The 26,507-nt window shown below is 43.7% G+C and overlaps 2 protein-coding genes across 2 annotated transcripts in view; both read right to left on the bottom strand.

Moving 5' to 3' along the window:
* Positions 1–3,013: 3,013 nt before the first annotated feature.
* LOC108132106 (uncharacterized) lies at positions 3,014–7,019 on the bottom strand. The gene is made up of 4 exons (XM_017251363.2): positions 6,403–7,019; positions 4,995–6,287; positions 4,160–4,892; positions 3,014–3,983 (listed from the first exon to the last, which is right to left on the bottom strand). Exons 1-3 carry the CDS (start codon positions 7,017–7,019, stop codon positions 4,409–4,411), a joined length of 2,394 nt encoding a protein of 797 aa, XP_017106852.2. The 3' UTR covers positions 3,014–3,983; positions 4,160–4,408.
* Positions 7,020–7,082: 63 nt separating this feature from the next.
* The window catches only part of LOC108132108 (nuclear receptor coactivator 2-like), a 91,945-nt gene continuing 72,520 nt past the window's right edge, over positions 7,083–26,507 (bottom strand). The window contains exon 5 of the mRNA XM_017251364.3: positions 7,083–7,571. Within this exon, the coding sequence (XP_017106853.2) occupies positions 7,083–7,433 (351 nt within the window). The 5' untranslated portion in view covers positions 7,434–7,571. The remainder of the gene's footprint in view (positions 7,572–26,507) is intronic.

Below are 26,507 nucleotides of genomic sequence, written 5' to 3'. Positions count from 1 at the left end.
CTCGACTGCCTCTGTCGCCGCCGCCGTTGCTGCTGGTTCTGCTACTCCCGCCTGCACGCTTTCATGATCCCTGTATACTCTACCCAATGGGAGGTCATATGTGTTATACCAATTCCATTAAGAATAAGGCTTGTAAAAATAAATATTACTCATACGACCTGTATGACAATATCTTTTTGAAATTCATTTTTTATAAAACAAATATATTAAATTTAAACAAAAAATTTAGATTTATTTAATAAAATATTAAAAATACATATTAATGTTATATTTTATTAATTACCAATATTGGCAGCCCTGTGCGTAAGGGAAGAAAGTTCAGACCTACAGGGTGTTTAAAATTCGACCTATTGCCCACATTTCCATCTCTATTTTTCTTTTCCTTTATGGACTTTTCTCAAGCTGTTCCTACTCCACCTCCTACTCCCCAACCATGCCCCATCTGCCCCAATCCCTGCCACTTATAGTCCGTTCTATTCCATGGCGCGCGGCGTGCAACTTTAATTGAAATGAAATGAGTTTCGTCGATTTGTGTTCTAGGAATTTGTTTTTTGATTGTTTTCTTGTAAATTTGAATGATTATCGAGCCAGTTGCAGCAGTTGCAGTTGCTTGTGCCGCATTTGTTGCAGCAGTTGCGCAATTGCAGCAGACGAGCAGCAAAAGCAGAAAAAAAGGCAAAATAAACAAGCCGACGAGCGGAGCGTAATTGCAGATCACATGGATCAAAGACCTTAGCTTTCAGGATTTGCGTCTGTCTGTGGGTTAGTGTGTGTGTACAAGGGAAGTTTGCATTTTTCAGCTCCTCCTCCTCTGCCTCTTGCCCTGCTCCCCCCCGTCTTTTCTGATCGATAGCCAGGTAATTGAGCTGCGAGAACTTTTAATTGTGTGTTTGTGTCGCGGAAGCGTTTTTCAAACTGGGCCAGAATTTCCAAAGCAAAGCCAATTTGTTACCGCTATATCGCCACGTATCGCTTCCATCGCGATAAAGCTGCCACGCTAAACGCAGTCACTTCCTCGAGTAAATACTGCAGTGCAGGTAGAGAAATAGGGGTATGCTATTTAAATAAATTTGACCAATAATATAATAACTTGTAATAAATACTATTACATCATTCAATGGATTAAATAGTATAATTTCCGTACAAATTATATATAGCGAATTTTCTCTCAGTGCATAAGCATAAACAACAGGATGGGGAGTACAGCCTGAGATTGAAACCGAAACTGATGCGTAGTTTAGGGCGATTTACACACAGTTTAAACAGACATCCAGATACAAATCGCAGGTTCTGAGGATGGGGGCTAGTGTTTCAGGTAGGAACTATGGGTTGGGGGCGGCAGGGGGTAGAGCAGCTGGCCATCCAGTCTTCCTGGTGCCATAACTGTAGCAAATGGCCGGCCAACATGCAGGACCCAACCAGTCGCAGACGCAATCTCGGTTCTTGGTTTTCAAGCATCTAGGGCTTAACCTTCTAAATATTTCGGATTTATGTTTAGATTTTAAAATATTAGGATAATTTAGGAAAAATAAATAAAAATAAAAATACATACATGTATATTTTAATATTTAAGAAAATATGATATAATCAGAGAGATCAGTTGGGAATTTGCGATATTTAGGTATATATTTTAGTAAATAGAAGTCTAAGGTAAATAGTATTTTGGTAAAGAGTATAATTAAATGCTCCTTTTAAAAATTATATACACAGATAAATTTATACATATGCTATGCATATATGTCATAATTTAAAGAAAAATACCTTAAATGTGGCATAATATAAAGTCTTTAAAACTCAGCATTTAAAGGGTTAAACCTTTCGAGTCCCCAGTCTGATCCCCACTCGCAGCTCTAAAGATCTCCGGCGTGGGCGTCTGTTGTGGTTATAAATTGCACATTTGATGAGCAGAGAATCGTTTATGGTTCTCCCCGATTTACAGGCTCTATCCGCATCCCTGTGTGCCCCGGCCAGAGTTTCCCAGTCCCCGGAATCTCCTCTGGCTTTTAGCGCTTGCATGCGGCTGATTAATTGTGCCAACGTCATAAACGTGATGATATCGCAATGCAAGCGCATTTTTCATGTTATTCAATTCGTTGCCCCCAGCTCCAGCTCTATAGGTCCGAAGCTCCCAAGCTCCAGTTCCTGCCACAGCTGCAGCACCATGCAGAGAAAAAAACTATAGGGATATATATTACAAAATACGATAAAGACTTGACCGTATTTTTTTGGCAGTGCCTCTTCCGGCTACAATGTATTTGCATAGCGCTATCGAGCGGCAATACGAAAGACTCAAGCAGCGAACTCGCGTGGCAGTACCCCGATATTGCAACTAATTACCAGCATTAACGCAATTTCGTCTTCATAAAGACGCGGTTCCGCATTGCCTCCACCCACTCCACCCCCTGCCATCAGCCGTTCAGATTTAATTCGATTCTTTGCCCAAACACAGTCAGGTGTCTGTGGGGCAGGTGTTTCGGCCAGGAAGCATTCGGCGTGCGATCATTTATTTGAGCGAATTATTTCTCTGCGTTTTTCCTTCCTTCGATTTTAGAAAAACTGCGCAATTTTCACTTATTTTGGTCATAGCTGGTTTGTTGTTTCTGTTGTTATTGCCACCTTTTACGGAATGCTATGGTATTGGATTAAAACAAGTGAGATCACATCGCATTTTATAGGGGCTACGTGTCGGGAATCTATAATTTACATTGATTTCCTTTGATACTATGAGATTTTCTGTTGTTTATTCAGATTATAGAGATATTTTGTAATTATTCTGACTGAATCTTAATGAGTTACCTCATAATTGATGGGAAAAGCAAACCATTTCTATGATATTTTAAGTTCCATTCCCTTTCTTTCACTTTTCACCTGTTTACGAGTTCCATTAGTAAGATCGTTTTTGGCCAGATCAAGTAATTATCGAATGGATTTCCAGGCCGTCAAGCTTTCGATGGATAGTTTCCCGCCCACACACTGCAGAACCGATAGAGCCCCGACAACTTTCGACGCTTGATACTATTTTGCATATACATTTATTTTTCTGAGACATTTATTTAGACACAAATACAAGTTACATATATATCAGTATATAGTTAAATCATGTACGTATAGATACTCGCTATTTATAGGCTATGTAAGCTGGATAATACAACTAAAATGTACAGGCTAAACGACTAAGACAATGCAATTGCGAGCAAATTGTGGGACAAGCTGGGGATTCGGGCTGGGGTGGAGTGTCTTGCTCTGAGCAAACTAATTACTAATTACTTCGATTATGGATCAATTGCATTCAATCAACAGTTTGCACAACATCTAAATTATGAGGAGGAAATTCATTGCATTAATTTATAAATTCATTTTAGCTAGATTTAGTTGCTGGTGCTGCATAATGTGCGTTATGAGCTGCGTTGCATAACGTTCTCTAAATGATTGATATACGGTTGATTGATAATATTGCTTACACTTAGTTACAAGTTTTCCTTTCGATTTCGCTATCCTGTTTACATACAGTATGGTTTTACGGTTAACATATATATCAAGTATCATGTCTCTCTTTAATGGACAACTAATATTTCTCTGACATTTTTTAACATTTGAACGTGAAATTTTTTGACTGAATAGCATAAATGGCTTTTCATCTACATAGAAAATGATTTGCAATAATTATTTAAATTAAACATAAAATTAAAATCACAATTTTATAGACTTGATGTGTGTGTTTGTGTGTATGGTATGTGGCATGTGGGTTTGAGTTTCTCCAATGCTGTGTGTGTGGCAGCGTAGCTCCTTCTTAAATCCATCCATCCATCCATCCAATCATCCAGTAAAAATATTCTCGTCGAATATTTCAGTGGAATTAGTTGTTCGGTTTGTTGTTCGATTTGTTGAGATTTTTTGGGATGCAAAGCGTAATTCTGGGCATAGCAGGGAAAGGCACAATTCAATGTTAATTAAAATTGCTGCTGCAAGCTAAATGGTGAAAGCTGCAACACAGAGATGTACGGAGAGGGAAGAGCCATTAGTTGCCAGTTTGGAAAATTGGTTTAGTTTTGTTGCACGAATTTAATAAGCAAACGAACAAAAAATCATCAAAACGCAGCACGATTTGCATTTTTATTTTTGTATCTTTTTTTGTTTTTTTTTTTTTTGAGTAACTCACCTGCAGGAACACACACAGCGTGCCAAATGTTGTTGTTATTGTTTCGTAGTTATGTTTCTGTTGCTCTTCTTCTTGTTTTTGTTGTTGTGGGGTGTTGTTGTTGTTGTTGTTCTGTTTGTTGTGGGGGTCGATGGCAGCTAGAAACGAGTTGGCAACGAATCATCATCATCATCATTATCATCATCATCGTCGTGCTGCTACTTCCTCGTCATCGTCGTCGTCGTCGTCATCCTCGAGATACAGTGCATCCTACAGATACAGCGTAGCCTGCTGCCGCTGGTCGAAATGATGGATGTAGAGCTTCTTCTTCGACTTCTCCTTCGACGGCCGCAGGTCCCAGACCAAGTTCGAGAGGCTCCGGGGCCGGGACAGGCGGCGGGTCTTCTTCTCCGGCAGCTTGTTCGAGTCGCCGGATGTCCGTCCGCCACTCCGCGACGAGTCCAGGGTGCCCTCGCGCGGATTGTGGTGGTTGTTGCTGCTGGAGCTCCGGCTGTGGGACAGGGGCATGGGCAGGGGATGCGGACTGGACAGGTAGCCGTGCACGTTGAGGATGCTCCCGCACTTGAGCACCACGTCGGGCGGTGTGCCCGGGGTGCCAGGCGCGGCTCCACTTCCTGCGCCGCTCGCTCCACCCGCTACGGATGACTTGCCGTGGGCTGAGATCGTCGGCGGCGTCACCGAGGAGCAGTTGTTGTTGTCCGGCGTCAGTTGCAGGCTGCTGAGGCTCTTGTATCTAATTAGATTAAGGAATTAAGGAGGAGTATGAATTAGTTTACAAAAACATACTCCAACTCCAAGGCTCAAAAGGAAGAGGTCTTGGCCAGAAGCCGCTTACCTTATGTGAAACAGTGGCGATTGCGGCTCCAGCGCCTCCTTGGCCGGCAGATGGTTGTTCGGCGTGAGCACCTTGCCGTGATGGGGATGCGGAAGGGGATGCGGATGCGAGTGCTGATGAGGATGCGGATGCGAGCCGTGATGGGAGTGGGCATGGGCGTGGTTATGGGCTGCTGCCACTGCGGCAGCTGCTGCATTCGCCACCGCGTTCGCAGTATTCCCGTTCGGAGTGGGCGGCTGCTGCTGTGCCTGCTGCTGGCTGTGACTGTGACTGTGGGCATGACTGTGACTATGGCTGTGACTGTGACTCTGACTGTGACTGTGGCTCTGACTGTGACTGTTGCTGTGGGTGGTGCCCGTGGAGTTGCCGTTGCTGCTGCTCCCAGCACTGTGGGCATTCTTGATGTAAAGCTTTGGTAGAGTGGGACGCTGGCGCTTCTCCGCCGGCTTCTTGCCGGGTATGGTCTCGATGGGCGGCGGCACCGGCTTGATGTCCTCCTGAATATGGCCATGATGGTAGTGGTTCACCAGGTGGTGGTGGTGATGGTGCTGCTGCGACGACTGCTGCTGGGGCTGGGTGGCGTGATGGTTGCCGCCGTTGCTGCTGCTGTGCTTGTTGGACTCCAGGCTGCTGTAGTTGTTGTTGTTGTTGCCCGAAGTGGTGGCCTGCTGGTGCACTGGGGCACGGATGAGGCTGCAGTAGTTGCCGCTGCCGCTGTCTGTGTGATGGGACCGTAGCGTGGGCGACTCGCAGATAGGCTCGAAGCGCGCCAGTCCCTTCGAGAGCGGCGTCAGGCCCCGCACATAGTCGTATATATGATCGATCTCGTTATACTCCTCTGCTATTTCGCTGCTGCTCAGGATCTGCTGCTTGGACCACGAGTCGCAGCTGGCACTCTTCCGCAGTACGTAACCACTCTCCGCCAGCCCGCTGGCTACCCCCGCCGCCGACGGCAGCATCACCACCGGCAGCCTGCCATTCCGACTGCTGAACTTGGAGTCCTTTTTCTCCTTCTCGCTCAGCTTGAGATCCACGATCTGCAGCCGATCGCGTGCGTCCGCCAGCAGGCGCTGGGCCTTGTCCAGGAACCGCGTGTACTCGATGAAGTGCTCCAGCTGCTCCATGTTCTTGGCCCGCTGCAGCTTTATCTTCGCGTTCAGCGGCACCGGCACCAGGTCCGTGTCCTTCTGCAGGGGCAGGGCAAAGATCCTGTCGATCTCCACGCACCCCAGCAGCCGGAGCTCTGGGACGAATGGCTGCTTCAGGCCCTTGGGCGCACTCCCATGGACAAGTCTGTTAGGAAGAGTTAGGAAATAGGAATGGTTAGAGGAGGACTTGGGTGTATCTTTCTTAGACTTGTGAGATTTTTGAAGAATAGGTTCTTAAATAAGAAGACGTCAAGACTCACCTCACAATGACTGGCATCCGCTTGAGCAGCAGATTCTTGACGGTGTGCACACCGCTGATGCTGTCCTCCCGGGCGATCGGCGAGAACTTGGCTTTGGTATCGAGTGGCAGATTGATGATCTCGTCCTTGATGTTCCGGCACTGCAGGTACTTCCCATTGTCGTTCATCGTCGTGAGAAGTTCGCCGGCGTGGATGGTGCGGTTCATTTGCTGGCAACGGAACGTCTCCCGGACCAGAACCCGGGCGTTGCGGCGCCTGGACAGCTCCAGCACCGAGTCGATGCATCGCGTGGAGCGGCCATCTTCACTGAGTAGCTCGAAGTAGCCGCCGTAGGTTTCCGGGATGAGCACCTTGGCGCCCACATTGGTGGGCTTGCGACCCTCCTTGATCTTGATCGGCTGGGCCAGGATCTGGTACTTCTTGCCGGCGCTCAGAAACAGGGCCGTGCTCTGGAGCGAGGGGGCCGACAGGGTGGGCACTCCTAGCGCCTGGTGCTGGCCCTTGAGGATCTTGGCCACCGCCGGCAGGGGCTGTTTGGAGAAGTCGCGCAGGTAGACGGGCGTGGAGTCGCCGAAGCGGGAGGCGGCCAGAATGATTTGGCCATCGGTGGCGGCCATGTCGCGGTTAAAGAACGAAAGCAGTTTGCTGCGCGCCAGTTGCACATTAAATGAGAGTAAGTTTCATTGGACTGGCTGCTGCGGCAGATGCTCCCCGCCCACGGCACCCTGATCCGACTCTGGATCCTGCTCTTGCTCCTGTCCCTGGCTGTGCTCCGTCTCCTCCTCTTCCTCCTGCTCCTCGTTCTGCTGGTTGGCGTTGATCTGGTCCTCGAGAGCGCGCCGCTTGGCCAGCTCCCGTTGGCGCAGTCTCAGCAGCTGGGCGCCGCGGCTGCAGCAGGCGTGGGCGATCTCCTCCTCGTGGGCGGTGGCAGGCCGTCCGGCAGGATACAGGTCCTGGTTGCTCTGGTTGTGGTGGCCCTGGTACGTCAGCAGTCGCGTGGATGTCTGCAGCGCGTAGTTGAGATACTGCATTCGGTTCGATTTGGTTTTACCTTCCTGGCCACAGTGTGCGAATGGATTTTTCTATTTTTTCGTCCTTTTTCAGCTTTTGCTTTGCCAAAAGTCGTCCTGAAGCTGAGCTGCTAGTGTCCTCCAGATGACTTACAAGTCCTGCAAAATGCAGAGAAGAGAGAATTAATTAATGTTGGAATTACAAATAAAGGAATAAAAAGCTATTCATTTGTGGGATAAGCTTGCCGAAGTTTGAATTATGGGTTGTACATAGAATGTATAAAGATTTCGCGCATAATAAGCACTAATATCCTTCCAAGTATCTCTATCTCCCACTAACTGCAACTTGTAGTACCAGAACCACTTCGCTTTCAACCCAATGGACATTAGGAAAATGAAATGTTGGCTACAAACTGCACCTCCCTCTTTTCGGCTCAAAGTTGAAATATTCCAGTGTCCGCGGATCAGCTCTTCGAGTTCGCACACTCCGCAGATATATGTATGAATAGTAAGCCATAGAGCCCCGATACACACCGATACAGTGACAGGGTGTTATTTATGAGGGCCATAAAGTAGGAAGACGTCGCTGGCCAAGAAATGGCAAAGTGCACAGAATGAAAATGCAAGCAGCGTGCATATAGAATAGACAGGAGACGACTCTGCGACAATGGCCAGAAACATGCCATTAACAGCGAGGAGGGCCAGGGGCAGCGGCGGGGGAGGACTTGGCCGTGGGCCAACAGCCTGCGGGCCAACAAATGACAAGACATTAAAAGTACTTAAAGGATATTTGCATATTTTATGGCCAAACATAAATGCGGCTGATTACGAGCGACAGTTGGAGTCGGACGTCTGTGAAGTGGGAGGCTAGGAATGGCCTGTAGTGCTGTCGGCCGGAATATTAGGTTCAGGTAAGATAGGGTACATAATGGCTAAAGGTACATAACTCAAAAAGACAAGAACTCCAAGACAAACAGAAGACAAGTGTCTGGAAAGGTTCGACTTGCCGATACTAAAAGTCCAAAAGCTATTCCAAAAACGGGCTTCAAGCTGGCTTTAGGCCAAATAAGAAGCCAATCCAGCATTACCAACGACTACCCATGTAAATAGCCATTTGCATACATGTGCCAGGGGGGAGTCAATGATGGCGGAGAGTGTGTGGGATTCACTTCACTAAATTAGTTGGCAATTAGCAAAGTGACCGCACCTGCCACTCCAGCTGATTCCGAAGGCTAATGCCAGCTGCTCCTGGCCATTGTCCACAGCCTCCTCGGCCCGGAAGAGCATCCATCTCTAATTGCTTTCCTATGCCAATCGGAGCGTGGCTGGAAGTCAGTAGCCGCATCTGAATACCCGGCCCACAACAACAGCCGTTTGGGCCATAAAGAGTCGGGTCGTAAAGCATTTAACGAGTCCTGGGGGGAAGATCCCTACGGGCGGAGAGTGTCGGCCGCCTCCCCCTTAACGGGCCCGAAATAAAATGCATCTGCAGTTATTATTGGGTCATATATATTAGCCCGTAAATTCTGTTGGCCAGCAAAAGGTTATTAAATCTTTTTTAGCCCCGCGGCAAAGGCATGCGAAGATTTAATTGATTTTTTAGTGCAAAACGGAGGAAGAAACTTTTCCGGGATTATAACTGAGGGGCAACTATAGCTGTGCCTTTGGAATTCCTAGATATTTTGGGCCAACAGTAATGTGTTTGGCTTTGTCTAGCAAAACACCTTTGGAGTCGCTTTTGTTTAGGGGATCTGCTTTCCAATTAATTGCCAGACAAAAAGCCAGACTGCAACACGGCCGGCAATTAATTTTCACCATGGAAAGTACCTTTTCCTGGATCAGGAAAGCTCTGGAGGAAGGAGGCCCACTGCTCGCCGCTAGTGCCACTGCCAGTTGCCAATTCTCACGCTCAACGTGGCCGAAAGCCTTTGTAACTTATGTGGAAACGTGACATTTTCTCGGCTACTGGACAAAAATTGATGCCGCCGTCTTGAGTCTTCTCAGCTGAAGCTGGAAAACAGTAAAGCTGGATAGCTGGAGAGGATTGGTCCAGCATCTAGCAACTACAGCAACTGTCTTGTTTCCTGGCCCGTACGTGTCTGGACTTTTTTTCTTGGCTTTGCAGTATTGCTGCCCCTGTTGGCTGCTTTTTGTTGGCCTGTTGGCTCGGATGTCACACAATGACACAGTTTTTCACGTGCGGACCGCTCGTAATTTGTATTTGGCCCCGTCTCGCATTCAAGTTGATCTCATCGAAAATGTCTTAATTAATTTGCGCTGGAAAGTGGCACAAAAGCAGCTGCCCCAAGATCCAGAAAAAAGATCCATGTATGTTTGCACTGAGGCTGAACTGAAGAAGCTGGTGAAAAAAAAAACTTACTTAATTTATGACTGACACGACACAAGATGACTTGGCATGAAGCCACACAAAAGGTTTATGATTTTTTTCCTGTTCAGTTTCGGTTTTTTTCGCTTTTCGTTCGCCGAGTCCTTTTCAACATCCTGTCTGCCTGTTGCTATTTGTTGCTGCTGTTTCCTGCCCATCACCGCGACGCCACGCCCCCGGGGAAAGGAAGCGAGGAGCCAGCGCCCCCGGGGGCCTCAAAAAACACTTGAGCAAATGAAGCCCCCAAAGAGTCAATATGTGCCAGCAAGGGGAGTCGAGAGCTATGTGTGCTTATGAAAAATATGTAACCCAAGACGGAGCTCGAGCACATAATGAGATACAAAAAAACACAAAATAAGGGAAGCCCAAAGCACCGGGGAATGAAACGGAAAGCACCAAGAAAAAAAGGAAAGGCCTGGAATTTTCAAAAATGATGGACTTTAAGATACTCTGTTGGGAGGAACTACAAGCATGGCTAGCTTCTCAGGGTATAAGCTTTAGCTTTAAAATTAAATTCAAACAGGAAAGTATATAGGTTTTTAGAGTTAAAAGATCAACAAGAATCAATAGATTTCCCAGATTTCCTTTCCTAATTTTCGGAGGAAAATAATCCTGAATCCTTCTTGCTACCCTTTGGGCCAAAAGCTGCAGGCGAAACAAGCAGGCAAGTGCGATAAAAGCAACGTCAAAAGGATTAGGGCATTGCAGCTTGCAAAAACACGGGTCTCTGTGTTAGTGTGTATCTGTGTGAGCCCCGAGTATCTGGGTGTGTGAGTGTGAGCAAACAGAACATGTCTGCGTGTGAAGGTGTGGGTGGCTCGCTTTTGTTTGTCCCAACAAAAGCCCAGAACTAGCAGGGATACTAGAAAAAAACGAATAAAAAATAAAATAAAGTCGAAGGGGCAAGGAGCGCAGGAAAAAAGGAAAAGTGTAAGGAACACGACCTGCTTGAAAACCAAAGAGCTCATAAAAGGAAACGCACATATGCACGAGCGTGTGGCACATTAATCACACTAAAGAGTTCTACAAAATGCATCGCAGCTCGCCGCCCGACTCTGGCCAAAAGAGCCAAAGCCAAGAGTTGCTTTACTTGTAGCTGTGCTCCGGCTGGCAGTTGTTGTTGTCACCACTTTAAGCCATGGCTTAAAAATTGTAGCCGTCTCTCGCGGAAAGCGGCTTAAAAAATGGAGCTTAGGCGGCCAAGAATCCGCGTCGTCCGCCAACGCCAACACTTGATGCCACAGTACAGCTTTAAAACAACAACAAAATATAAAAAATGTATGAAGTTTGAATAATTCTTAAGTATATTTTTGTATCTAGAATCTTGTAGATATTTAATCTCAAAAATTAACAGACCATCTAACGAGTGTCTACTGTACTTTTCGAATATAAATGCAATATTCCTGCCTGGCGATGCTTTTTGTGAGCTTCGTTTTCTTTATTTGATTTCATTTTTTCTTTGTGAGGCGCTTTTCCTGTGAAAGAAACACCTTCAGCTCCAGTGCTTCCCCCTACCACCCCTCTGCCTACTTGGTCACCCCCTTCTTGGCCAAGTTCTTCCTCTTCTTATGGCTCTGAGTCGCCTTATTATGTCGTTCTTAGCACTTTTGATTACTTTTTATCCGCTTTGGCCGCGGGTTTCATAGCTCACAGCTTTTTGCTTTCCGTGTTTGCCATCGCCGGCTTATATCCTATCCGACTATATATTCATATATATATATCCTCCCCCCGTGCCTCGTCGCTGTCTGTCCAGCCCACCACTTGGTGTGACTAATGACATTGTGGAGCTCGGACAGCGTTTTCGTTTGTTTAGACCCTCTCAGCCAGATCCACATCCGAATCAGAAAGCGAATTCGAGTCCCCATCTCCGTGGATGTGATGTAAATAAATGAAATAATATTCCTCTGCTGTTGTGTCCCGGCATGAAAAATTAATGCTGACCACTCTTGACTTATTTTTTTGTGGATTATTGTTATCTTTGGATTTTATCCGCTGCGGACAGTTTTGGGCTGGTGCTTTCATTTGTCAAGTGGCCAAGGCTACAGACTTAGAACTCATTTTGCGGCTAATATTATACCAATAAGAGCTCTTACAACGCTATAATATATGCCTTTTTAAAATTATTTAATAAAAAAAAGCAATGGTAGTATTACGTAGTTCCAATTGTCTCAGAAGAGACTCTTCCCTGGAATTAATTTAATTTATCACAATGGAGAGGAAATGGAACCTTGTTGGCCAAGGGAAGTGGAAAAGTCGCTATTTGAAAAGCATTAATCACAAGCATCCATAAAATTCCAAGTGCTTGGCTGGAAAAAAGAAGATAAATGGCAGGTAAATAGATTTCCCCCATCGATGACGGCAATGGAATAAGAACAGAGACCGTCTGGCATGCCAAAAATAGTCAAATGATTAAGCAGTTTGCTTTTGCATTACACATGCCTGCGAAATGCCCTCGAAAGTCGTAAGCCCAGTGAATAAATTCCAGGGTCGAGTCATTCATACAGGAGCCATAAAATCGAAACTCTGGGAGAATACCTATGCGAAACTGGTATGTAAATAGTGCATTGTTTCCCCTAGCCGAGTGACAAATGTGGCTCAATGTAATGTAGTTTTCGTATGGGAAGTGCGTTGTGCGAATAAAGTAATAAGACCTCTAGACAACAGACGAATAGTATAAGCATGTTCCTTCTACGAATTTCAAACAAACATTATGAAGCCAAAATGTATACCTTTTTTCGCTTTGATGGCAAATCGAAGAGACGCGCCCAGTTCCCCGATTCATAATCATCGACAGCGGGGGCAGCCCATCAATATCAAAAGCAATTAAAATGCAAAGCCACAGATGCCGTCTCATAGGGTAGAAATGTGACGTTGATGAGGAGTTGCCCCCGCTGATGATTTTTATTTTATACTGCCTTTTTTTCGTGTGTGTCGTTTTGGATTTTTTTATTGAAATGTCGACATGCTTACTAATCAACGAAACGGTCAGAGAGGGGGAAAGACTCGAAAAGAATCAGTAGAACTTGTCATCCGCTGGTTCTCCTTTATTAATCATGCGCTGAATGCACAATCAAAAGATAGGTATCGTCAATACAAGGGGGTTCTTCCATCATATACACCGGTGTACCTATATGGGTGCCTGGGCACAGGAAATCGAATCCCCAGCATATTTGGTTCGATATTACCGCTCTTTTAATCGTCAAAGAACCGTTGGCTTGGGCCAAGTCGGATACAAAATGCTCATTGAGGCTTCAATGGCCAATGGACTTTAATTTATGCCCTACGAGTGTTTATTGTTCTGTCGACCTGACACTTTTCTTCGGCTTTCGGTTCTGTTCTGTAGTTCTGTATGGCAATGAAAGTTTTCCGTTGGATGGCTTATAAAATATAAAAGGGAAATCCCTTTTTTGGCATCTGATGCAGCTCCACGCCGTTTAGGGCTGGGCTGCGGCTCTTCGTGGGCTTGGCCATCCATCCATCCCGGCCATCCTCTCTATTGACCCAGAAAAATGAAATACAATGAGAAAATGTTGAGCCCGCCTTTTTCTATTTATTTTTTTCGTTTGTTTGTAAGTGAAATTTTTGAGGAAAAAAATAGAAAAATGAATAGACGCTAAACAGTCAAAATGTCTTTCGAAGATAGTTTCCACGCGTTGGCGTTGACTGATGGGAAAAGTCTGGGAAGTCTGAGAAGAGGTCCGAAGAAGGGACACATCTGCATTAAGTTGTCAGTTAATGAAACCGATAATGAATGGGTTAATAGATCTTTCTTAAGAAGGCGAGGCTTCAATGAAGGCCTCTTTACTAATTATGGGGTTACATGCGGTGTTACTTTTTTTAAGGTTTGATAAAGAGAGGATCTATGTATAAATGTAAAGTTTCAAGTGAAGAATTTTACTGTTTATCATACAGTACCTTTTATTGGAAAATAGTATTAAATACACTAATTTAACACTTATATTAAATAGGGTAGGCTTTAATGAAAACATCTTTACTAATTGAGTGATATTATCGAGGTAAGCAGAAAACCTTTTGTAAAGGAGACGAGCTATAAACGACTATTTTTAAAATAGTATTTTGAAACAAGGAACATAACTCAGTATATTGAGATATCAGATTATCAGATAATAAGTATTTTTTGCTTTTTTTTCTTGAAACAAACACTATTGAAATAATTGAAATATTTTATTTAAATTATTTATCCAATTTCTCTAATTTTCTTTAGCGATATTCTACAACAATATTATAAAATAAACAATTCAAATATTTCAGGTTATCATGATTCATGAATTTGCATAATTGATTAAAAGAAATGATTTTATTTATTAGTTGGTCAATAAATTGGTGTATAAACGTTTTCCCACAATCAAGGGCCTTTGAAATGCCCAGTTCCAATACCTTGATTCTCCAGTCCCCCGATCTGACCTCAATTCCGAGCCCTTAATTCGATTACATCTCCCACAAAACCAAATCTAATTTAGCGATCAGAAATGTGACATTCAATGGGAAACTGATTTCCGAGCTGGCCCAACCAACTGGCCAAAAACAAAATTACAAAAACACTTTATTAATATCCGATATTTAACCCAATTTCTAGAGCATGACGCTAATTGTATTTTAAATATTATGGTCAGCAAACACACACACGATGGATGGCTCACCTCTGGCTCCAAAAACGGGCGAAAAGAAGAAGAAATCCGACAGAAATCCACAATTTGCCGTTAAATTTAACAAATACAAAAATGTACACTTCCCAGTTGTGGTTGTTTTTGTTGTTGTTGTTGTTAATGGTTTTGGAAATTCGAATCAATTAACACGCACACACAAAAAGCAAAACTCTTTTCTATTTGCTCCTCAAACACTTTGTATTCTTATCTCTTTCCCTTGATGGCTCAGAGTAGCAACGTAAGTATTTCGTAATATCGGGGCAACTGGGGAAATTTCTATTTTTTTTGCACAAAGAACCTTTTTTTACTTTCACACTGTGACGAAACGCGATACGTATTTCTTCTCCATTTGCCAATTTGCATAAAAAACGAAACGAATTTCAGAGCTGGACGATCAAAGCCGCGCAGCATCAGCTCAGCAGCAGGCAGCCTAAGAAATATCTCGCGTGGGACGTTGCGCACGCGCACAGATCTAAGCTCGCTCGTGTTGTTGTCTGGGGCTTGTAATATGTATCGGATATATTATTCTATTGGATCGCGTAAGAGAGAAACCGAACCGGTCGGAGCGACGAGCTCCAAGCTAATGAAAAGTAGGGTTCTTGATGATATCCAACTTTTGTATTTCACATTTTGGGCGGTTTTTTTTCGAGTGTTTCGTGGTTTGTTCGTGCCTTCGGCTCGCATCGAACCTGTTCTGAGCCGAACTTAAGTGGCCAGAACCCCGCTTAAGCCAACATGTCGAATCTGCCGCAGTCGGCTTCGCTGTTAAGTAACAGGCCTCTGTTAAACCGGTTCACTGTGTGTGTGAGGCTTGTGTGTTTTTTGTTAAATCCATTTTTTGTCCACCTCCCGCTCTGGTTGGGGCTCTAATTTCTAAGCAAATGCTAAAAGATTCGTTTTTTGTTGGGATTCTACGAGAGATTCCCTAAGATAAACAACAAACAGTTGTTTAATAGTTTTCTTTGAATTTTGAGCATTTTTACGATGCCACTACGGGCGAGCGTTTGATTTGTTTGCTGAGAAAGGCGACTCTGCGTTTGTTAGCAGGTATTTAAGTTTCATTAACATTTCGCCCCTCGGAGGACAGTAGACGGAGGACTGAGGACGGAGGGCCGAAGAAAGGTCTGTGTCACCTTTATTCGGTGGCATCGTTATATTTTGTCGCTGCTTCTTTGTGCGTGTGAATTTTTTATGGTTCATTAAAATTAAAAGCAGAGTTTCTTCCCCTTCGTAGTTTATTTATAGCGGCAGATTGGCATTTAGAATGGGGAGGGGCAAATGGGGCGACTGGCCCGCTGGAAGACTGAAAGACTGTGGGAGACGAATTTGATTCTTGGTCCGAATCTTAGTCGCAAGGCAATGAACTCACTGGGCTTAAACCATTGGGCATCGCGATTTGCGTTGCAGGCCTTACGGCCTTAAGGCCTGGAGATTTCCGCGAGAGAAAGAGGCAGCAGAAACTGTCACAGGTATGATTTACGACAAGTAAACTTTAGAATATTCAATCACATAACACACATACACTCACTGACACACACTTCGTCGCGGACATGAAAACCTTTCAAAATGCCGCAAGGCCAAAGCCATCAAAAGACCCATAAAAAAAGGCAAAGCATGAAATATGAGCACAAATTATGAACAGACATCACGTCAAAGGATTAACAAGACCGAAAAGTCTGAAATGCTGAAATCTTGCAGATTTCAAGGAAGTCAGTCCGTCACTCCGCCAGTCTGCGGTCAATTTCTTCAGCTGCTTCTTCTTCATTCTCGAAGCGATAAAAATCTAACAAAGTTTCTCGTATACTATATGGTACGGCATGTATATGGTTGAGTTCTCAGCCGGGCGCGTTAAATGGTCAACACCCATTTTTGAGCAAAGGGCCTTTGAAGTCTGTGTTTAAAATGCAGATTATGTGCGTTGATTAAATATTGTTTTTTAATTTCTCTTCCTTCTGCCTCTGAGCTGTCTAAAATTAAAAATGCACAGGCGTGGGGAGAAATGCATAGGAAAAGATTTGATTTTTTACTGGCTGCCAGTATTTGTTGGATTGCATATGCCGACCACGTTGGCCTGCATAATAAAATGAAAACACACACTTACTTTATGTAGGGAGAATGAAAATTTCAAACAATAATGGTAAGGGAAGACGGGAAAATTCTGAAAGGCGTGGCCAGAAAGACAGCCAACACACATGCGTCGCTTATCAGCGCAAGTTCGTTGCCTGAGTCTTTCGTTTTGTGGGCCTTATCAGCTCTGTGGAAATCGCTTGGAACGAACGGTAAAAGGGATTTATCAGGAAACTGCTGATGCTGCTGCTGCAGATTTGCATAACACATACTGGGATGGGGATCGGACAGAAAAATAAATCTCTCCGGATTTTGTTCGCCTTTGTGCGTGCGCCAATTCGGAACACTTAAAAAAAACTTTGAATTTGAAACCTTTGAATGTTCTCGTGTACAAAGATTTTCTGAAACAGAGTTTCTTGCAGTGCAGACAACCCACACAGTCCTGATCATCTCGGAACCACTCTGCTCCCCACTCGCTCATGCAAATGAAGCAATCTAAAATTAGCTGCAACTTTTGTTAGGCTTCAGTGACTCTGCTTGCACTTTTTGTCGTTGCCTTGTTATTTTTTTGTTGTCTTATTTCAGTTTTTTTTTATACACATACTCTTTTTATTTCATTTTTGAGCGTTTTTTTCTTGCCGCTGCCTTTCTTTGGAAAGCTTGTCCGCCCGTTGATTGATTGCCGCTGCAGATGCGGGCTGGGTCTTCCCTGAATGGCGACTCCGGGATCTGGAGTCCGTAGCCTCCACTGCGGGCTTAACCTTTGTGCACTCTCTTCCTACTTCGTCTCGTTCTCTTCGCCCCCCTGTTCCAGTCGGACTCCATCTTTGCTTTACATTTGACTGCGGCTTGGCCTCAGCTCTTTGATTTTTACGCTTAATTTGGCTTTGATTGATGTTTTAGAGTTTGATTCGTACGAAAAGTTAGTTGGAGCGGCGGTTCACTGAACCTGCCAACTGCACTGGTCAAGCGAGGGGGGTTTTAAAAATTCTTATTGCCTATAACCGAATATATTTATGATGAAAAACAATTTTATGTGGTTTAAATGATTTATTTATTTAGGCTTTTCTTTGATTTTTTTCGAAAGAAAAATAAAAGTTGATATTTTAAATCAAAACTTTTAAATCCAACCTCGCTCTGCCCTCTATTTTCATAACTCATACGAAAGCTCCCCTGATGGCTGACAAGTCAACTTGCATTCTTTGGCTTCCTATCTCCATCGACACATCAGCCACTACCTGTGGAGGTAGAAACCACCGCACCACCAGACATATAAATAAGACACATTCATCAACCAAACAGCTGACCCACTTTGCTGCTGGAACTGTTGACTGCCCTTTTGTGATTTGGACACAGGTTGGAAAGCAATTAATTACATTACAACGTGGCCACCAGCAGCACCACTGCTGCCCCTGCCACCAATACCAGGAATACCAACACCACCACTGCCATTTCGGCCAAAACAACAACAGGCACTTTGAAAATTGTTAACAGCTGAAAAGGCGGCGTCAATCAATCAGCAAACATTTTGCCAGTCAATGGCCTCAGTCGGAGTCAAAAGCAAAATATATAGATGGGTGTACGTGGAGGTTCTATGCTGGGAGCAGGAATCGGAATCCCGACTTCACGCTCCGAGTGCCATTATCATTATTTATTTGGTGCGACAATCGTTTCGCCACCAATTAGGGCGAGAAACGCGAACATTTTTCATTCTCTACGGCAGCGCAGGAATGGCGGAAAGTTGCCAATTTGGCTTTCGTTTTCGGTTCACTTATGGCCATGTTCTGAGGCGACTTTCGGTTCTATGCACGTTAGATACAGTAAGCAATAGCTAAAGGAGAATGGATCTTCCTTTCATTTCATAGAGTTTTTAGGAAATCATTTTAAAGAGAAGGAGTTTCTTAAAATTGAAAATAAACTTTGTGCTTTTATTTGAGGCCTTTCATTTGAGTGATGCCTGTGGTTCTCCATTTCTATTTCCGCGCCTTAATGGGGCTGCAAGTTCAAATGGCTGCAAACTGAAACTGGCTAAAACAATGCCCTGTTATGGATCCGCTTAACAAGGATGATGGCTTCCAGCCAGCGGCAGTAAAGTCAACCGGCAGAGAGGCGGTGGATTCCATATTCAAATGCGAGCAAACATGCACAGCATCCGCACAGCATCCTGCAGCACCAAAAACCAAGGGCAGCTCCGCCAAATTCGACAAGAAAACAAAAAGAAAACTCCGCGAAACAGGAAAAAAATATAGCAAAAAAAAGAGAGACACGGGCGAAGAAACGACTTTCGGCATCACGTTTCACGAATTCGCAGCAGAACACGGCTCCGACTTCTGGCACATTAAAAGAAAACAAAAGCAGTGAAACACCCAGGCTAAAAACACAAAAAAGGGGCAACAACAAAGCCCCAAACCACACACAAAAAGATTGAAATAAGCCTGGCTTAGAGCCGGAGCAATAAGTAAAAGTTGGAGAACTGGCGAAGAAGCTGCTGCAGCTCCAGAAGCAATCTTTGTAATGTATGCTCCTCCTGGATGCGATTCATTGTTCGACTCCTCCGCTTCCGCCACCGCCCACACTTTTCTTGGTAGGCATAGTATATATATATAGATTTATATATATTTCCCCCGCTTTCATGATCGGCGGTTCTGCACGCGCTCACGTTTGGGAGCATCGGGAGCAGCGCAGTATTGAAAGAAAATTGCAAATAGAGGAAAATAAATCCAAGACTTGGTAAGAACCTTTAGTGACTGGCTAATGCTCTGGAAAATTGATTGAACTCAGTATGAAAAATTTGAAAAATAAAACTATTTGTATTTTTGAAAAAAATAATAATTTGATGACAAAAAACCAATTTTTAAACAATTTTAATTCAAATTGGAGAATATATGAGTTTTAAACAAAACGAATTTATAATAAAATTTACAAGAATATCTCCTATCTAAGAAGTTTGAATTTATTCCCTTTTTTTTATAAATATGTAATGTTTAAAATATTCAATTCTATTTTCCAACCTGCCCTGTAAAAATCGTACAAATTCCCAAAAGTATCAGAATCGGAAAATGCAATCAATTGAAACTTTGTATATAAATCCCATTGCAGGGCATTCAGCCAAGCAACCAATGCTCATGCATTTTCCTTTTTAATTTCTCCAACGGATAAAGTGAAAATTCCCCAGTCTGTTCTTGCGACTTTCCCCCGGAAAGCCTCTCATACCCGGGGCCAGCCCCCTTTCTCCCATTTCCCTGGCTCGGTGGGTTCACTTTTTCGTCGCCTCCAATTGACATTTGGGCAGTCATGCACTTCCTTTTCCTTTTTGCTAATTTATCGCAAGCATATGTGTGTGTGTGTGAGTGTGTGTGTTAGCCTTCTTTAAGCCTTCGACGGTGCTTCTTCTTTCAGTGAGGCTGCAGCTATAGAGCTACCGAGTGCAACTGCAGTTGCATTCTTATCGAAACCGCACAATCAGCAAAACGGGAGGGGAAAAAAGGGAAAAAGCCAATCACTGGTAATGATGACGACGACGATGATGATGATGATGATGATGTGAATGTGGCTGCCACGGAGGTGGCTGCTGCAGCTTCAGCAGCGAATGCGGGATGCGCGGTGCGGATGAGTGCAAAAGTTACAATTTCAAAACAAATAAATTCATGCTGCAGGCTAAAAAGGGCAGCCCCAAATGGACCGAGGATGGGGGACGATACAGCCCTTCTCAGCCCAAGGCAAACAAATCAAGGAGCGACAGGGACAACCACTCGGCGACCAGAGCTGCATCTGCAACTGCAACGGCAGCTTCAGCTTCAGTGGCGAGGCGACTCTCTTTTTGCCCGAAGTTAAGTGCAATGGGGCTTGACTTCAATTGTTCTGCTGAAGCCAGAAGGAGCTCAAATAATAAAAACAAAAGCTAAAACTAAAATAGTAATTACCCGACAGCGCTAAAGGTTCTTGAAAGGTTTAGGTTTCAAATTAAATTTCCCTTAAAATTAGAAACTTTAAAGTTTAAACACTTTTGGTTTTTAAGAAAGTTTTGAGGATGCACTTTTAGTGGATCATAAATACTTCTTTAGAAAAAAGTGTGTTTTTGTTTAAAGTTTTACGAATACTGTGATTTTTCTATACTTGATGGTATTTCTTTTAAGAAATAAAAAACATACAAAATAATTTAATTTCTAAATGGCATAAAGACTAAAAAGTTTTAATAAACATAGGTAATATTTTGAAGACCTAATTTAATTTTAAATAATAGAAACTAAGATGTTAGATATAAACCGAGCTGAAGGCTCTTGGATGCACTTTACTCTCAAGTTTTTCTTTAAGAAAAATTTGCTTTATTATCTATATTAAAAATAATAAAATAAAAAACTGTGCACATTTTAGAAATAAAAAGGAGCTCATTAAAAAAGCGTATTTGTAACATTTGTAAATTAAGCGACATGTTGCAATCTTTTGCAAATTTACTGAAATTAATTCAATATTTTCCAGTACTAAGATTCATAGACCAGAAATTCTATCTCTGCTCAAAGATGTCTTTTTTTTTACAGTGTACTACTCCTTGTGCTTTTCTTGTATAGCTTCTACAACAATAATCCATTCCCAACGCCCACATCTTGGCTGACTCTCTCATTTGACCCCCTCGGTCTTGCCATTTGTTTGCTCATTTGCTTATTTGCATGGAAGCTGGCAATGTCGTGCTTAGCCCCCTCCGGGCCCACCCATGTCCTGCCACCTCCCGCCCCTGGCTATCAGTCCTGGTGCTTATGTGAGGCTTCCTGGCCAAGACTCCTTTCGAACGCCCGGCATCCATATGCATGTTTTGATTTCGTTTTCAATTTCAGTTTCATTTGTGGGACTTCGGCAGGCTTTCTCAGCATGCAATTGTTCTGTGCCTGCCTGACAACTTTTGTTCTATTTATACAATACTAGTATTCGTATTTGTTTTCAGCCGTTGCCAAAGTCAGCACATTGAACTTGGCCAAAAGGCAACGGGGCACAAATATAAGTTCTAGCACGCTGACAGGGCATTCAAACAATATTTTGCCTTTTGACTTTGGTCTTTTTGTCCCCAGCTGGCTGGATGGTTGTTTGGTTATCGTTTGTTTTAGCCACGCCTATCCCCCACCCCTGGCGCCCTCTTTCACCTTAGGTTTTGTTGGCTAAGAGAAAGTTTTACGGCAATAGGGGCTTAAAAAAGGATGATATGCAAAATGGTATAAACAAAGAATATCTTATGGATAAAGTCAAGTTAATAGTTAAATTGAATAAATGCTATTGCCAATCAAAGTTCATTAAAGTCAACAGCTCCTAACCTTGAACTTGGACAATGTGAAGAAGAATCTGCGGTCTTACCACCTCGATTGGCAAGGTCAGCTAAGCAAATGCAGAAAAATAACTAAACCAAACCAGTCGGGCAACCCACTCCCTCCTCTAAGGGGCCACCCACTCCCTACCTGACCAAAGCTTAGACTAACGTAATTTAATAAAACGTTTAGCCGATTAGATACGTTCGGTGTATGCACTAAAATGTATCCATTAGATACGCTATCTGGACCCAGCGCCCAGACACCGCGATACAGATACAGATGCTGATATAGGCGGCATCCAGCATGCAGCAAGTGCAACGAACGTTGCCAAAGCGTCTGCGGCAGCAAAAGTGGTAACAAAAGTGGCAGCAAAAGCGGCAGCTGCACTTGCACCGAGGCCCAAAACCCAAAACGCTAACGAGACTTTGGCCACGCTCGCCACGGCCGTCTTGGCCAAAACAAAACCAAACAACAACAACCAAAGCCAATGCAACATGGTCTCTGGACGCTCCCTTTTACCACGAGACGTTTTTACTTTTGGCCGATCGTGGCTCTTACTCTCAGCTCTTGGCCGTTGGCTCTTGGCAGTTGGCTCTTGGCCATGGTAAATCTGCGCTGCCAATCGCTGAAATTATTGCGCTCAATCTTTGTTATTAGATTAACTTCTATTTTGTTTTCCTATTTGACTTTGCCATAAAAGCGAATCGGCTGAGGTTGGCCTGCCTGCCTGGCTGAAGTAACTACCAAAAAGGGTATTTATGACTTGGCCATAATGTTTGCCCAGCAGACCAAAGAAAAAAGGGAAAGGAACTGCAGAGGGCCGGGAAATTGGTTGCAGTTTGGGCATTCCAACTGATTGGACTATGACGGCGCACATTCGGGCCGGCAAGATGGGCCTAATGATGTTTACGTTTGAAATATGATAACAAATTTTGTTTGCCTTGAGATTCTGGCCATGGCAGGGGGATTCTTGCCAACAAGGAATCCTGAACAAAGAGATGGTCAGTCCATCTTGGCCAAGTGCGTTCTTCTTTATCATTTAAATCAGAATAATATTTGTTTTGGTGTCTTATAACATATGTGGGAAGAAAATTTCATTTAATTTTTAAGCACAATTCTTTACCCATAAATTTTTTAATTTTTAAAAAAGAGTATATAGAATGCGATGTTAGTTCTTGGCCAGATCAACTTTCTTGTTATATGCTGCCGCCGCATTGGCCATTTGAAAACTGAAAGTGCGCCCGGTCAGCGTCTAAGTCGGAACGTGGTCGGAACGAGAGGGTTATATGGCTATATCCATAGCCAGGGCCATTGAATTAGCCATGCCCAGACATGCTCTCTTCCTCAGTTTTGGCTTCATTTGTTTTTACTGCCTGGCATTTTGTAGTCATGTCCATTACAAAAGCGGCTGCGGTTTTTCGTAGCCTCCAAGCCACCGATCCTTTTGACCATCTTCTGCCTCTGGTTTATCAGTCTGGAGTGCAGTTTCGCCTGTTTTGGGCCTTTTAAATTGGTTTTGTGTACGCTGCCTCCCAACCTGACTGCCTGGCCTGCCAAACTTGTGGCTCATCAATTGCAATTGCATTGGCAATTCCAGTTGCCAGTCGCAAGTTGCAAGTTGCCAGTCTCTATTCTACATAACATTTGTGGCATTTAGAAAGGCCAACTTTCCTCGGTTACCCCTGGAGTCGGAACTGTGATGCAACTTTCGTTGTCAGCCAGCCAGCTTACGTCATTAGCAATTAGATTCTTCAATGATTTGAAAAGAAAGCTGTCTTTCAAGGGGCTAATAAATTGGGGAAGGTATTTCGCAACGTTTTTATTTCTCTCTCTGTATACGTGTGACAAGTGCGGCTTAATTGAAAGAAATTAAAGAAATAAAAAAAGACAAGTCCCCCGTCCAGACTGCAGCGACAACAATAATCATGATGCTCGGGCTGATGACGATAATGTGGCACGGAAGTGGGTTAAGCCGCTTAAATGTTCTGCCCCCGCCTGGCTGCTCCTCTTACCATTTCGCATTCTTACCAACTTTTTGTACGTGCACTGCCGTCGCCGAAATGTCTGAAAATCCGGCCAAAAAGTAAAGCAAAGGCAGGAGGGGAGGATTTCTTCTTTCCTGAATTTAAATTGCAGACGCATCAAAATTAAGCTGGTCGCAATTAAAAGCAGAGAAAGTGAATCCCGGCCCGGCCGGGTCTCTTCAGATTTATCTCTTAACCGCTCTTGATGGCCATTTCGAAGCTTTTACTCACGCGTGCCACGGTTCTACCAGTTTTTTGTTTTCGGGTTTATGGGGTCAGCTGCCCTTCCATAGCTACCTCGGTGGCTTTTTCAACTTACCTGCAAATAGATAGAAATCCCAGATAAGCATTAACAACATTTATGTGTAATTTGTTTTAACAACAGCCACAGAAAAAAGAAACTGATTTATAATGGCTGGACTAATGTTTAATGTTTTTATTAAGTGAAAATTATTAAAACCATTTTTATCTCTTACCAGCCCAGATGCTTGATGGCCCACAAAAATATAATTCAGGTTTAGTGGCTCAAAGTGGCACTTGGAAAGTGAACCATTTAAGCCAATTATTCTTTGCCTATTTAGGTTCTGAGGTTTGTAAATGTTCTTAGATGAGAGACTTTCCTCATTAGGTATTCCACTCACAGGCTTATCGACATGAAAATGGTATCAACAAATTATGGATTTTTCAAACAATTTCACTCGGTTCCCACATTTGAAGAGCAGGTGCCAGCCGGGTCTAAACAAGTTTTCAGTATTAATTCCTGGCCTAAACACACAAGTCCCAGTCCGGTCAGGTACGATCCGATGATCATCTTTTTCAGGTCTAGACGTCGCCAGTACCAGAGCCGATTCCTTAATGAAAACTTGGCGCCTGCTGCACCACCCATTTTCCAGCCACTTCCTAACATCTCATTGGAAGGCGTCAAGTGCTGTAAATTGGAAATTTAATTAAAGAACTTTCCTGCACTTGGCCTAATGCCTAGTCCCGGCTGTTATCTTGGCCAACGGCATTGCATAAATTAGCCAAACAAAAGCTTATCGAACCGCAGGCACCGAACCGCCTTCATGGCCAACAAATCAACGCAAATCGCTGTCAATAATAATACATCGAGCCGCCAAACCAGACCGTCACAAAAGCTTAATTTTGTAGACCACAAAATAACAAACAACAAAAACAAAATCAAATCAAATAATTTGGTTCTCTTTTTTATTCGTATTTTGTTTTGATTCACACGCTTTTTGATTTCAAACAATCGCCCAACGTGGACGTCAATGTCCCCCACAGTCCAGTTGGGTCTGTCATTTGTCGTTCACGCTTGTGGCCAGCAAATTTGTTAAGGAAAAAATGGCCAAAATAGACACAGCGTAATATTAGCCATAAGGTCAGAAAATGTAAATGTGGGGGAGTTGGGGACGCAGAGGACAGACTTGTAGATTAACATGGTTAACAGTTATGGGTCCCAGAGTTGAATGGCCTTTTTGGCGATTAGAGTGGTTATTCTTTTTGGGTTCTATAAGAACTCCTAACTTCATATCTTTTAGAGGAATATGTCTAGATCAATAATTTTATTGCCTGTTTTGATTTAAGCCCATAAAGCCATCAACAGTTGTCAGGCAGAAATCGAAAGCCCATAACTATTGGGAGCCAAATAATTGGCTATTCCCATTAAACTAGATGACATAGGCACAAAGATTTACGCACTGGCATAGAAACCAGAAATCAAAAGTTGTCAGCCAAAGCGTCAAATTCGTAATGAGACACAAGTTGGCCCACACACTTGGCCAACAGGCGGGGAGGGCTTAGGGGGTGAGGGGGCATAAGTTGATGACCACGCCCAGGTCGCTTTGAAAACGTTTTCGATTAAAGAAGTTGTCACAGTTGTTTAAAGCGAAAAAAAAAGCTGTCGGCGAACAAAAGCGGTTGGATAATTGCGCGTGGGCGCCCTCTGCCCGCCCACCCCTGCCCTTGCCCCCCAGCACCCCCGTGTCGCAGTTCCCATTTATTGGGTTTGCCAGCCATCGTCTATTTGCATAGCTCTCCTCCGTTTAAGCCTTGAATCAAATTGTGCGCCCTGACTTCGTGCCCGTGTATTATTGTAAAGACTTATATTCCACGGATACAGATACAGATTCAGATACTGCCGTATAGATACAGATACAAAGAGTATCTGAGACGACCGTTAAGTTTAAAGCTCACAGCAGTGACCTTGCCTTGGCTCATAGAGAAATCTCTTTGAATGCAGCGAACAATGGGGACGAGGCGCCGAAATCTGAGCGTCGAACGCCGAGCGCCGCCGAGATTGCAGCAATAAATAATTAATAAATTTCTCTTGTCAATTCGCCGAAAAAAGCAACAAAATTTAACAAAAGAGCGTACGAAATAGGCGAGGGAGTAGTGGGTGGGCAAAGGGGGTTGTGGCTGGGGGAGTGGGGTGTAGGCCAACCCACGTGCAGCTTCAATTATTTTCAACCGGGAAGCAATTACCGTTATGTCGTCGAAAAGCCATCAAGATATTTACCCATACATATGATGTGAGCAAATGAGCTACAGTGCGTATCCTAAATACAAGAACTTCAAGTCTTTTTATTTAAATATTAAATTTATTAAACAAGTAATACCTATTTTATTTATTCGGAGTCTTAAATATTATATAC

The sequence above is a fragment of the Drosophila bipectinata genome, chromosome 2R, assembly GCF_030179905.1.
Source record: "Drosophila bipectinata strain 14024-0381.07 chromosome 2R, DbipHiC1v2, whole genome shotgun sequence".
NCBI classification, from domain to species: domain Eukaryota; kingdom Metazoa; phylum Arthropoda; class Insecta; order Diptera; family Drosophilidae; genus Drosophila; species Drosophila bipectinata.
The sequence above is the reverse complement of the archived record's forward strand: the minus strand, read 5'-3'. Positions and strand labels throughout refer to the sequence as shown.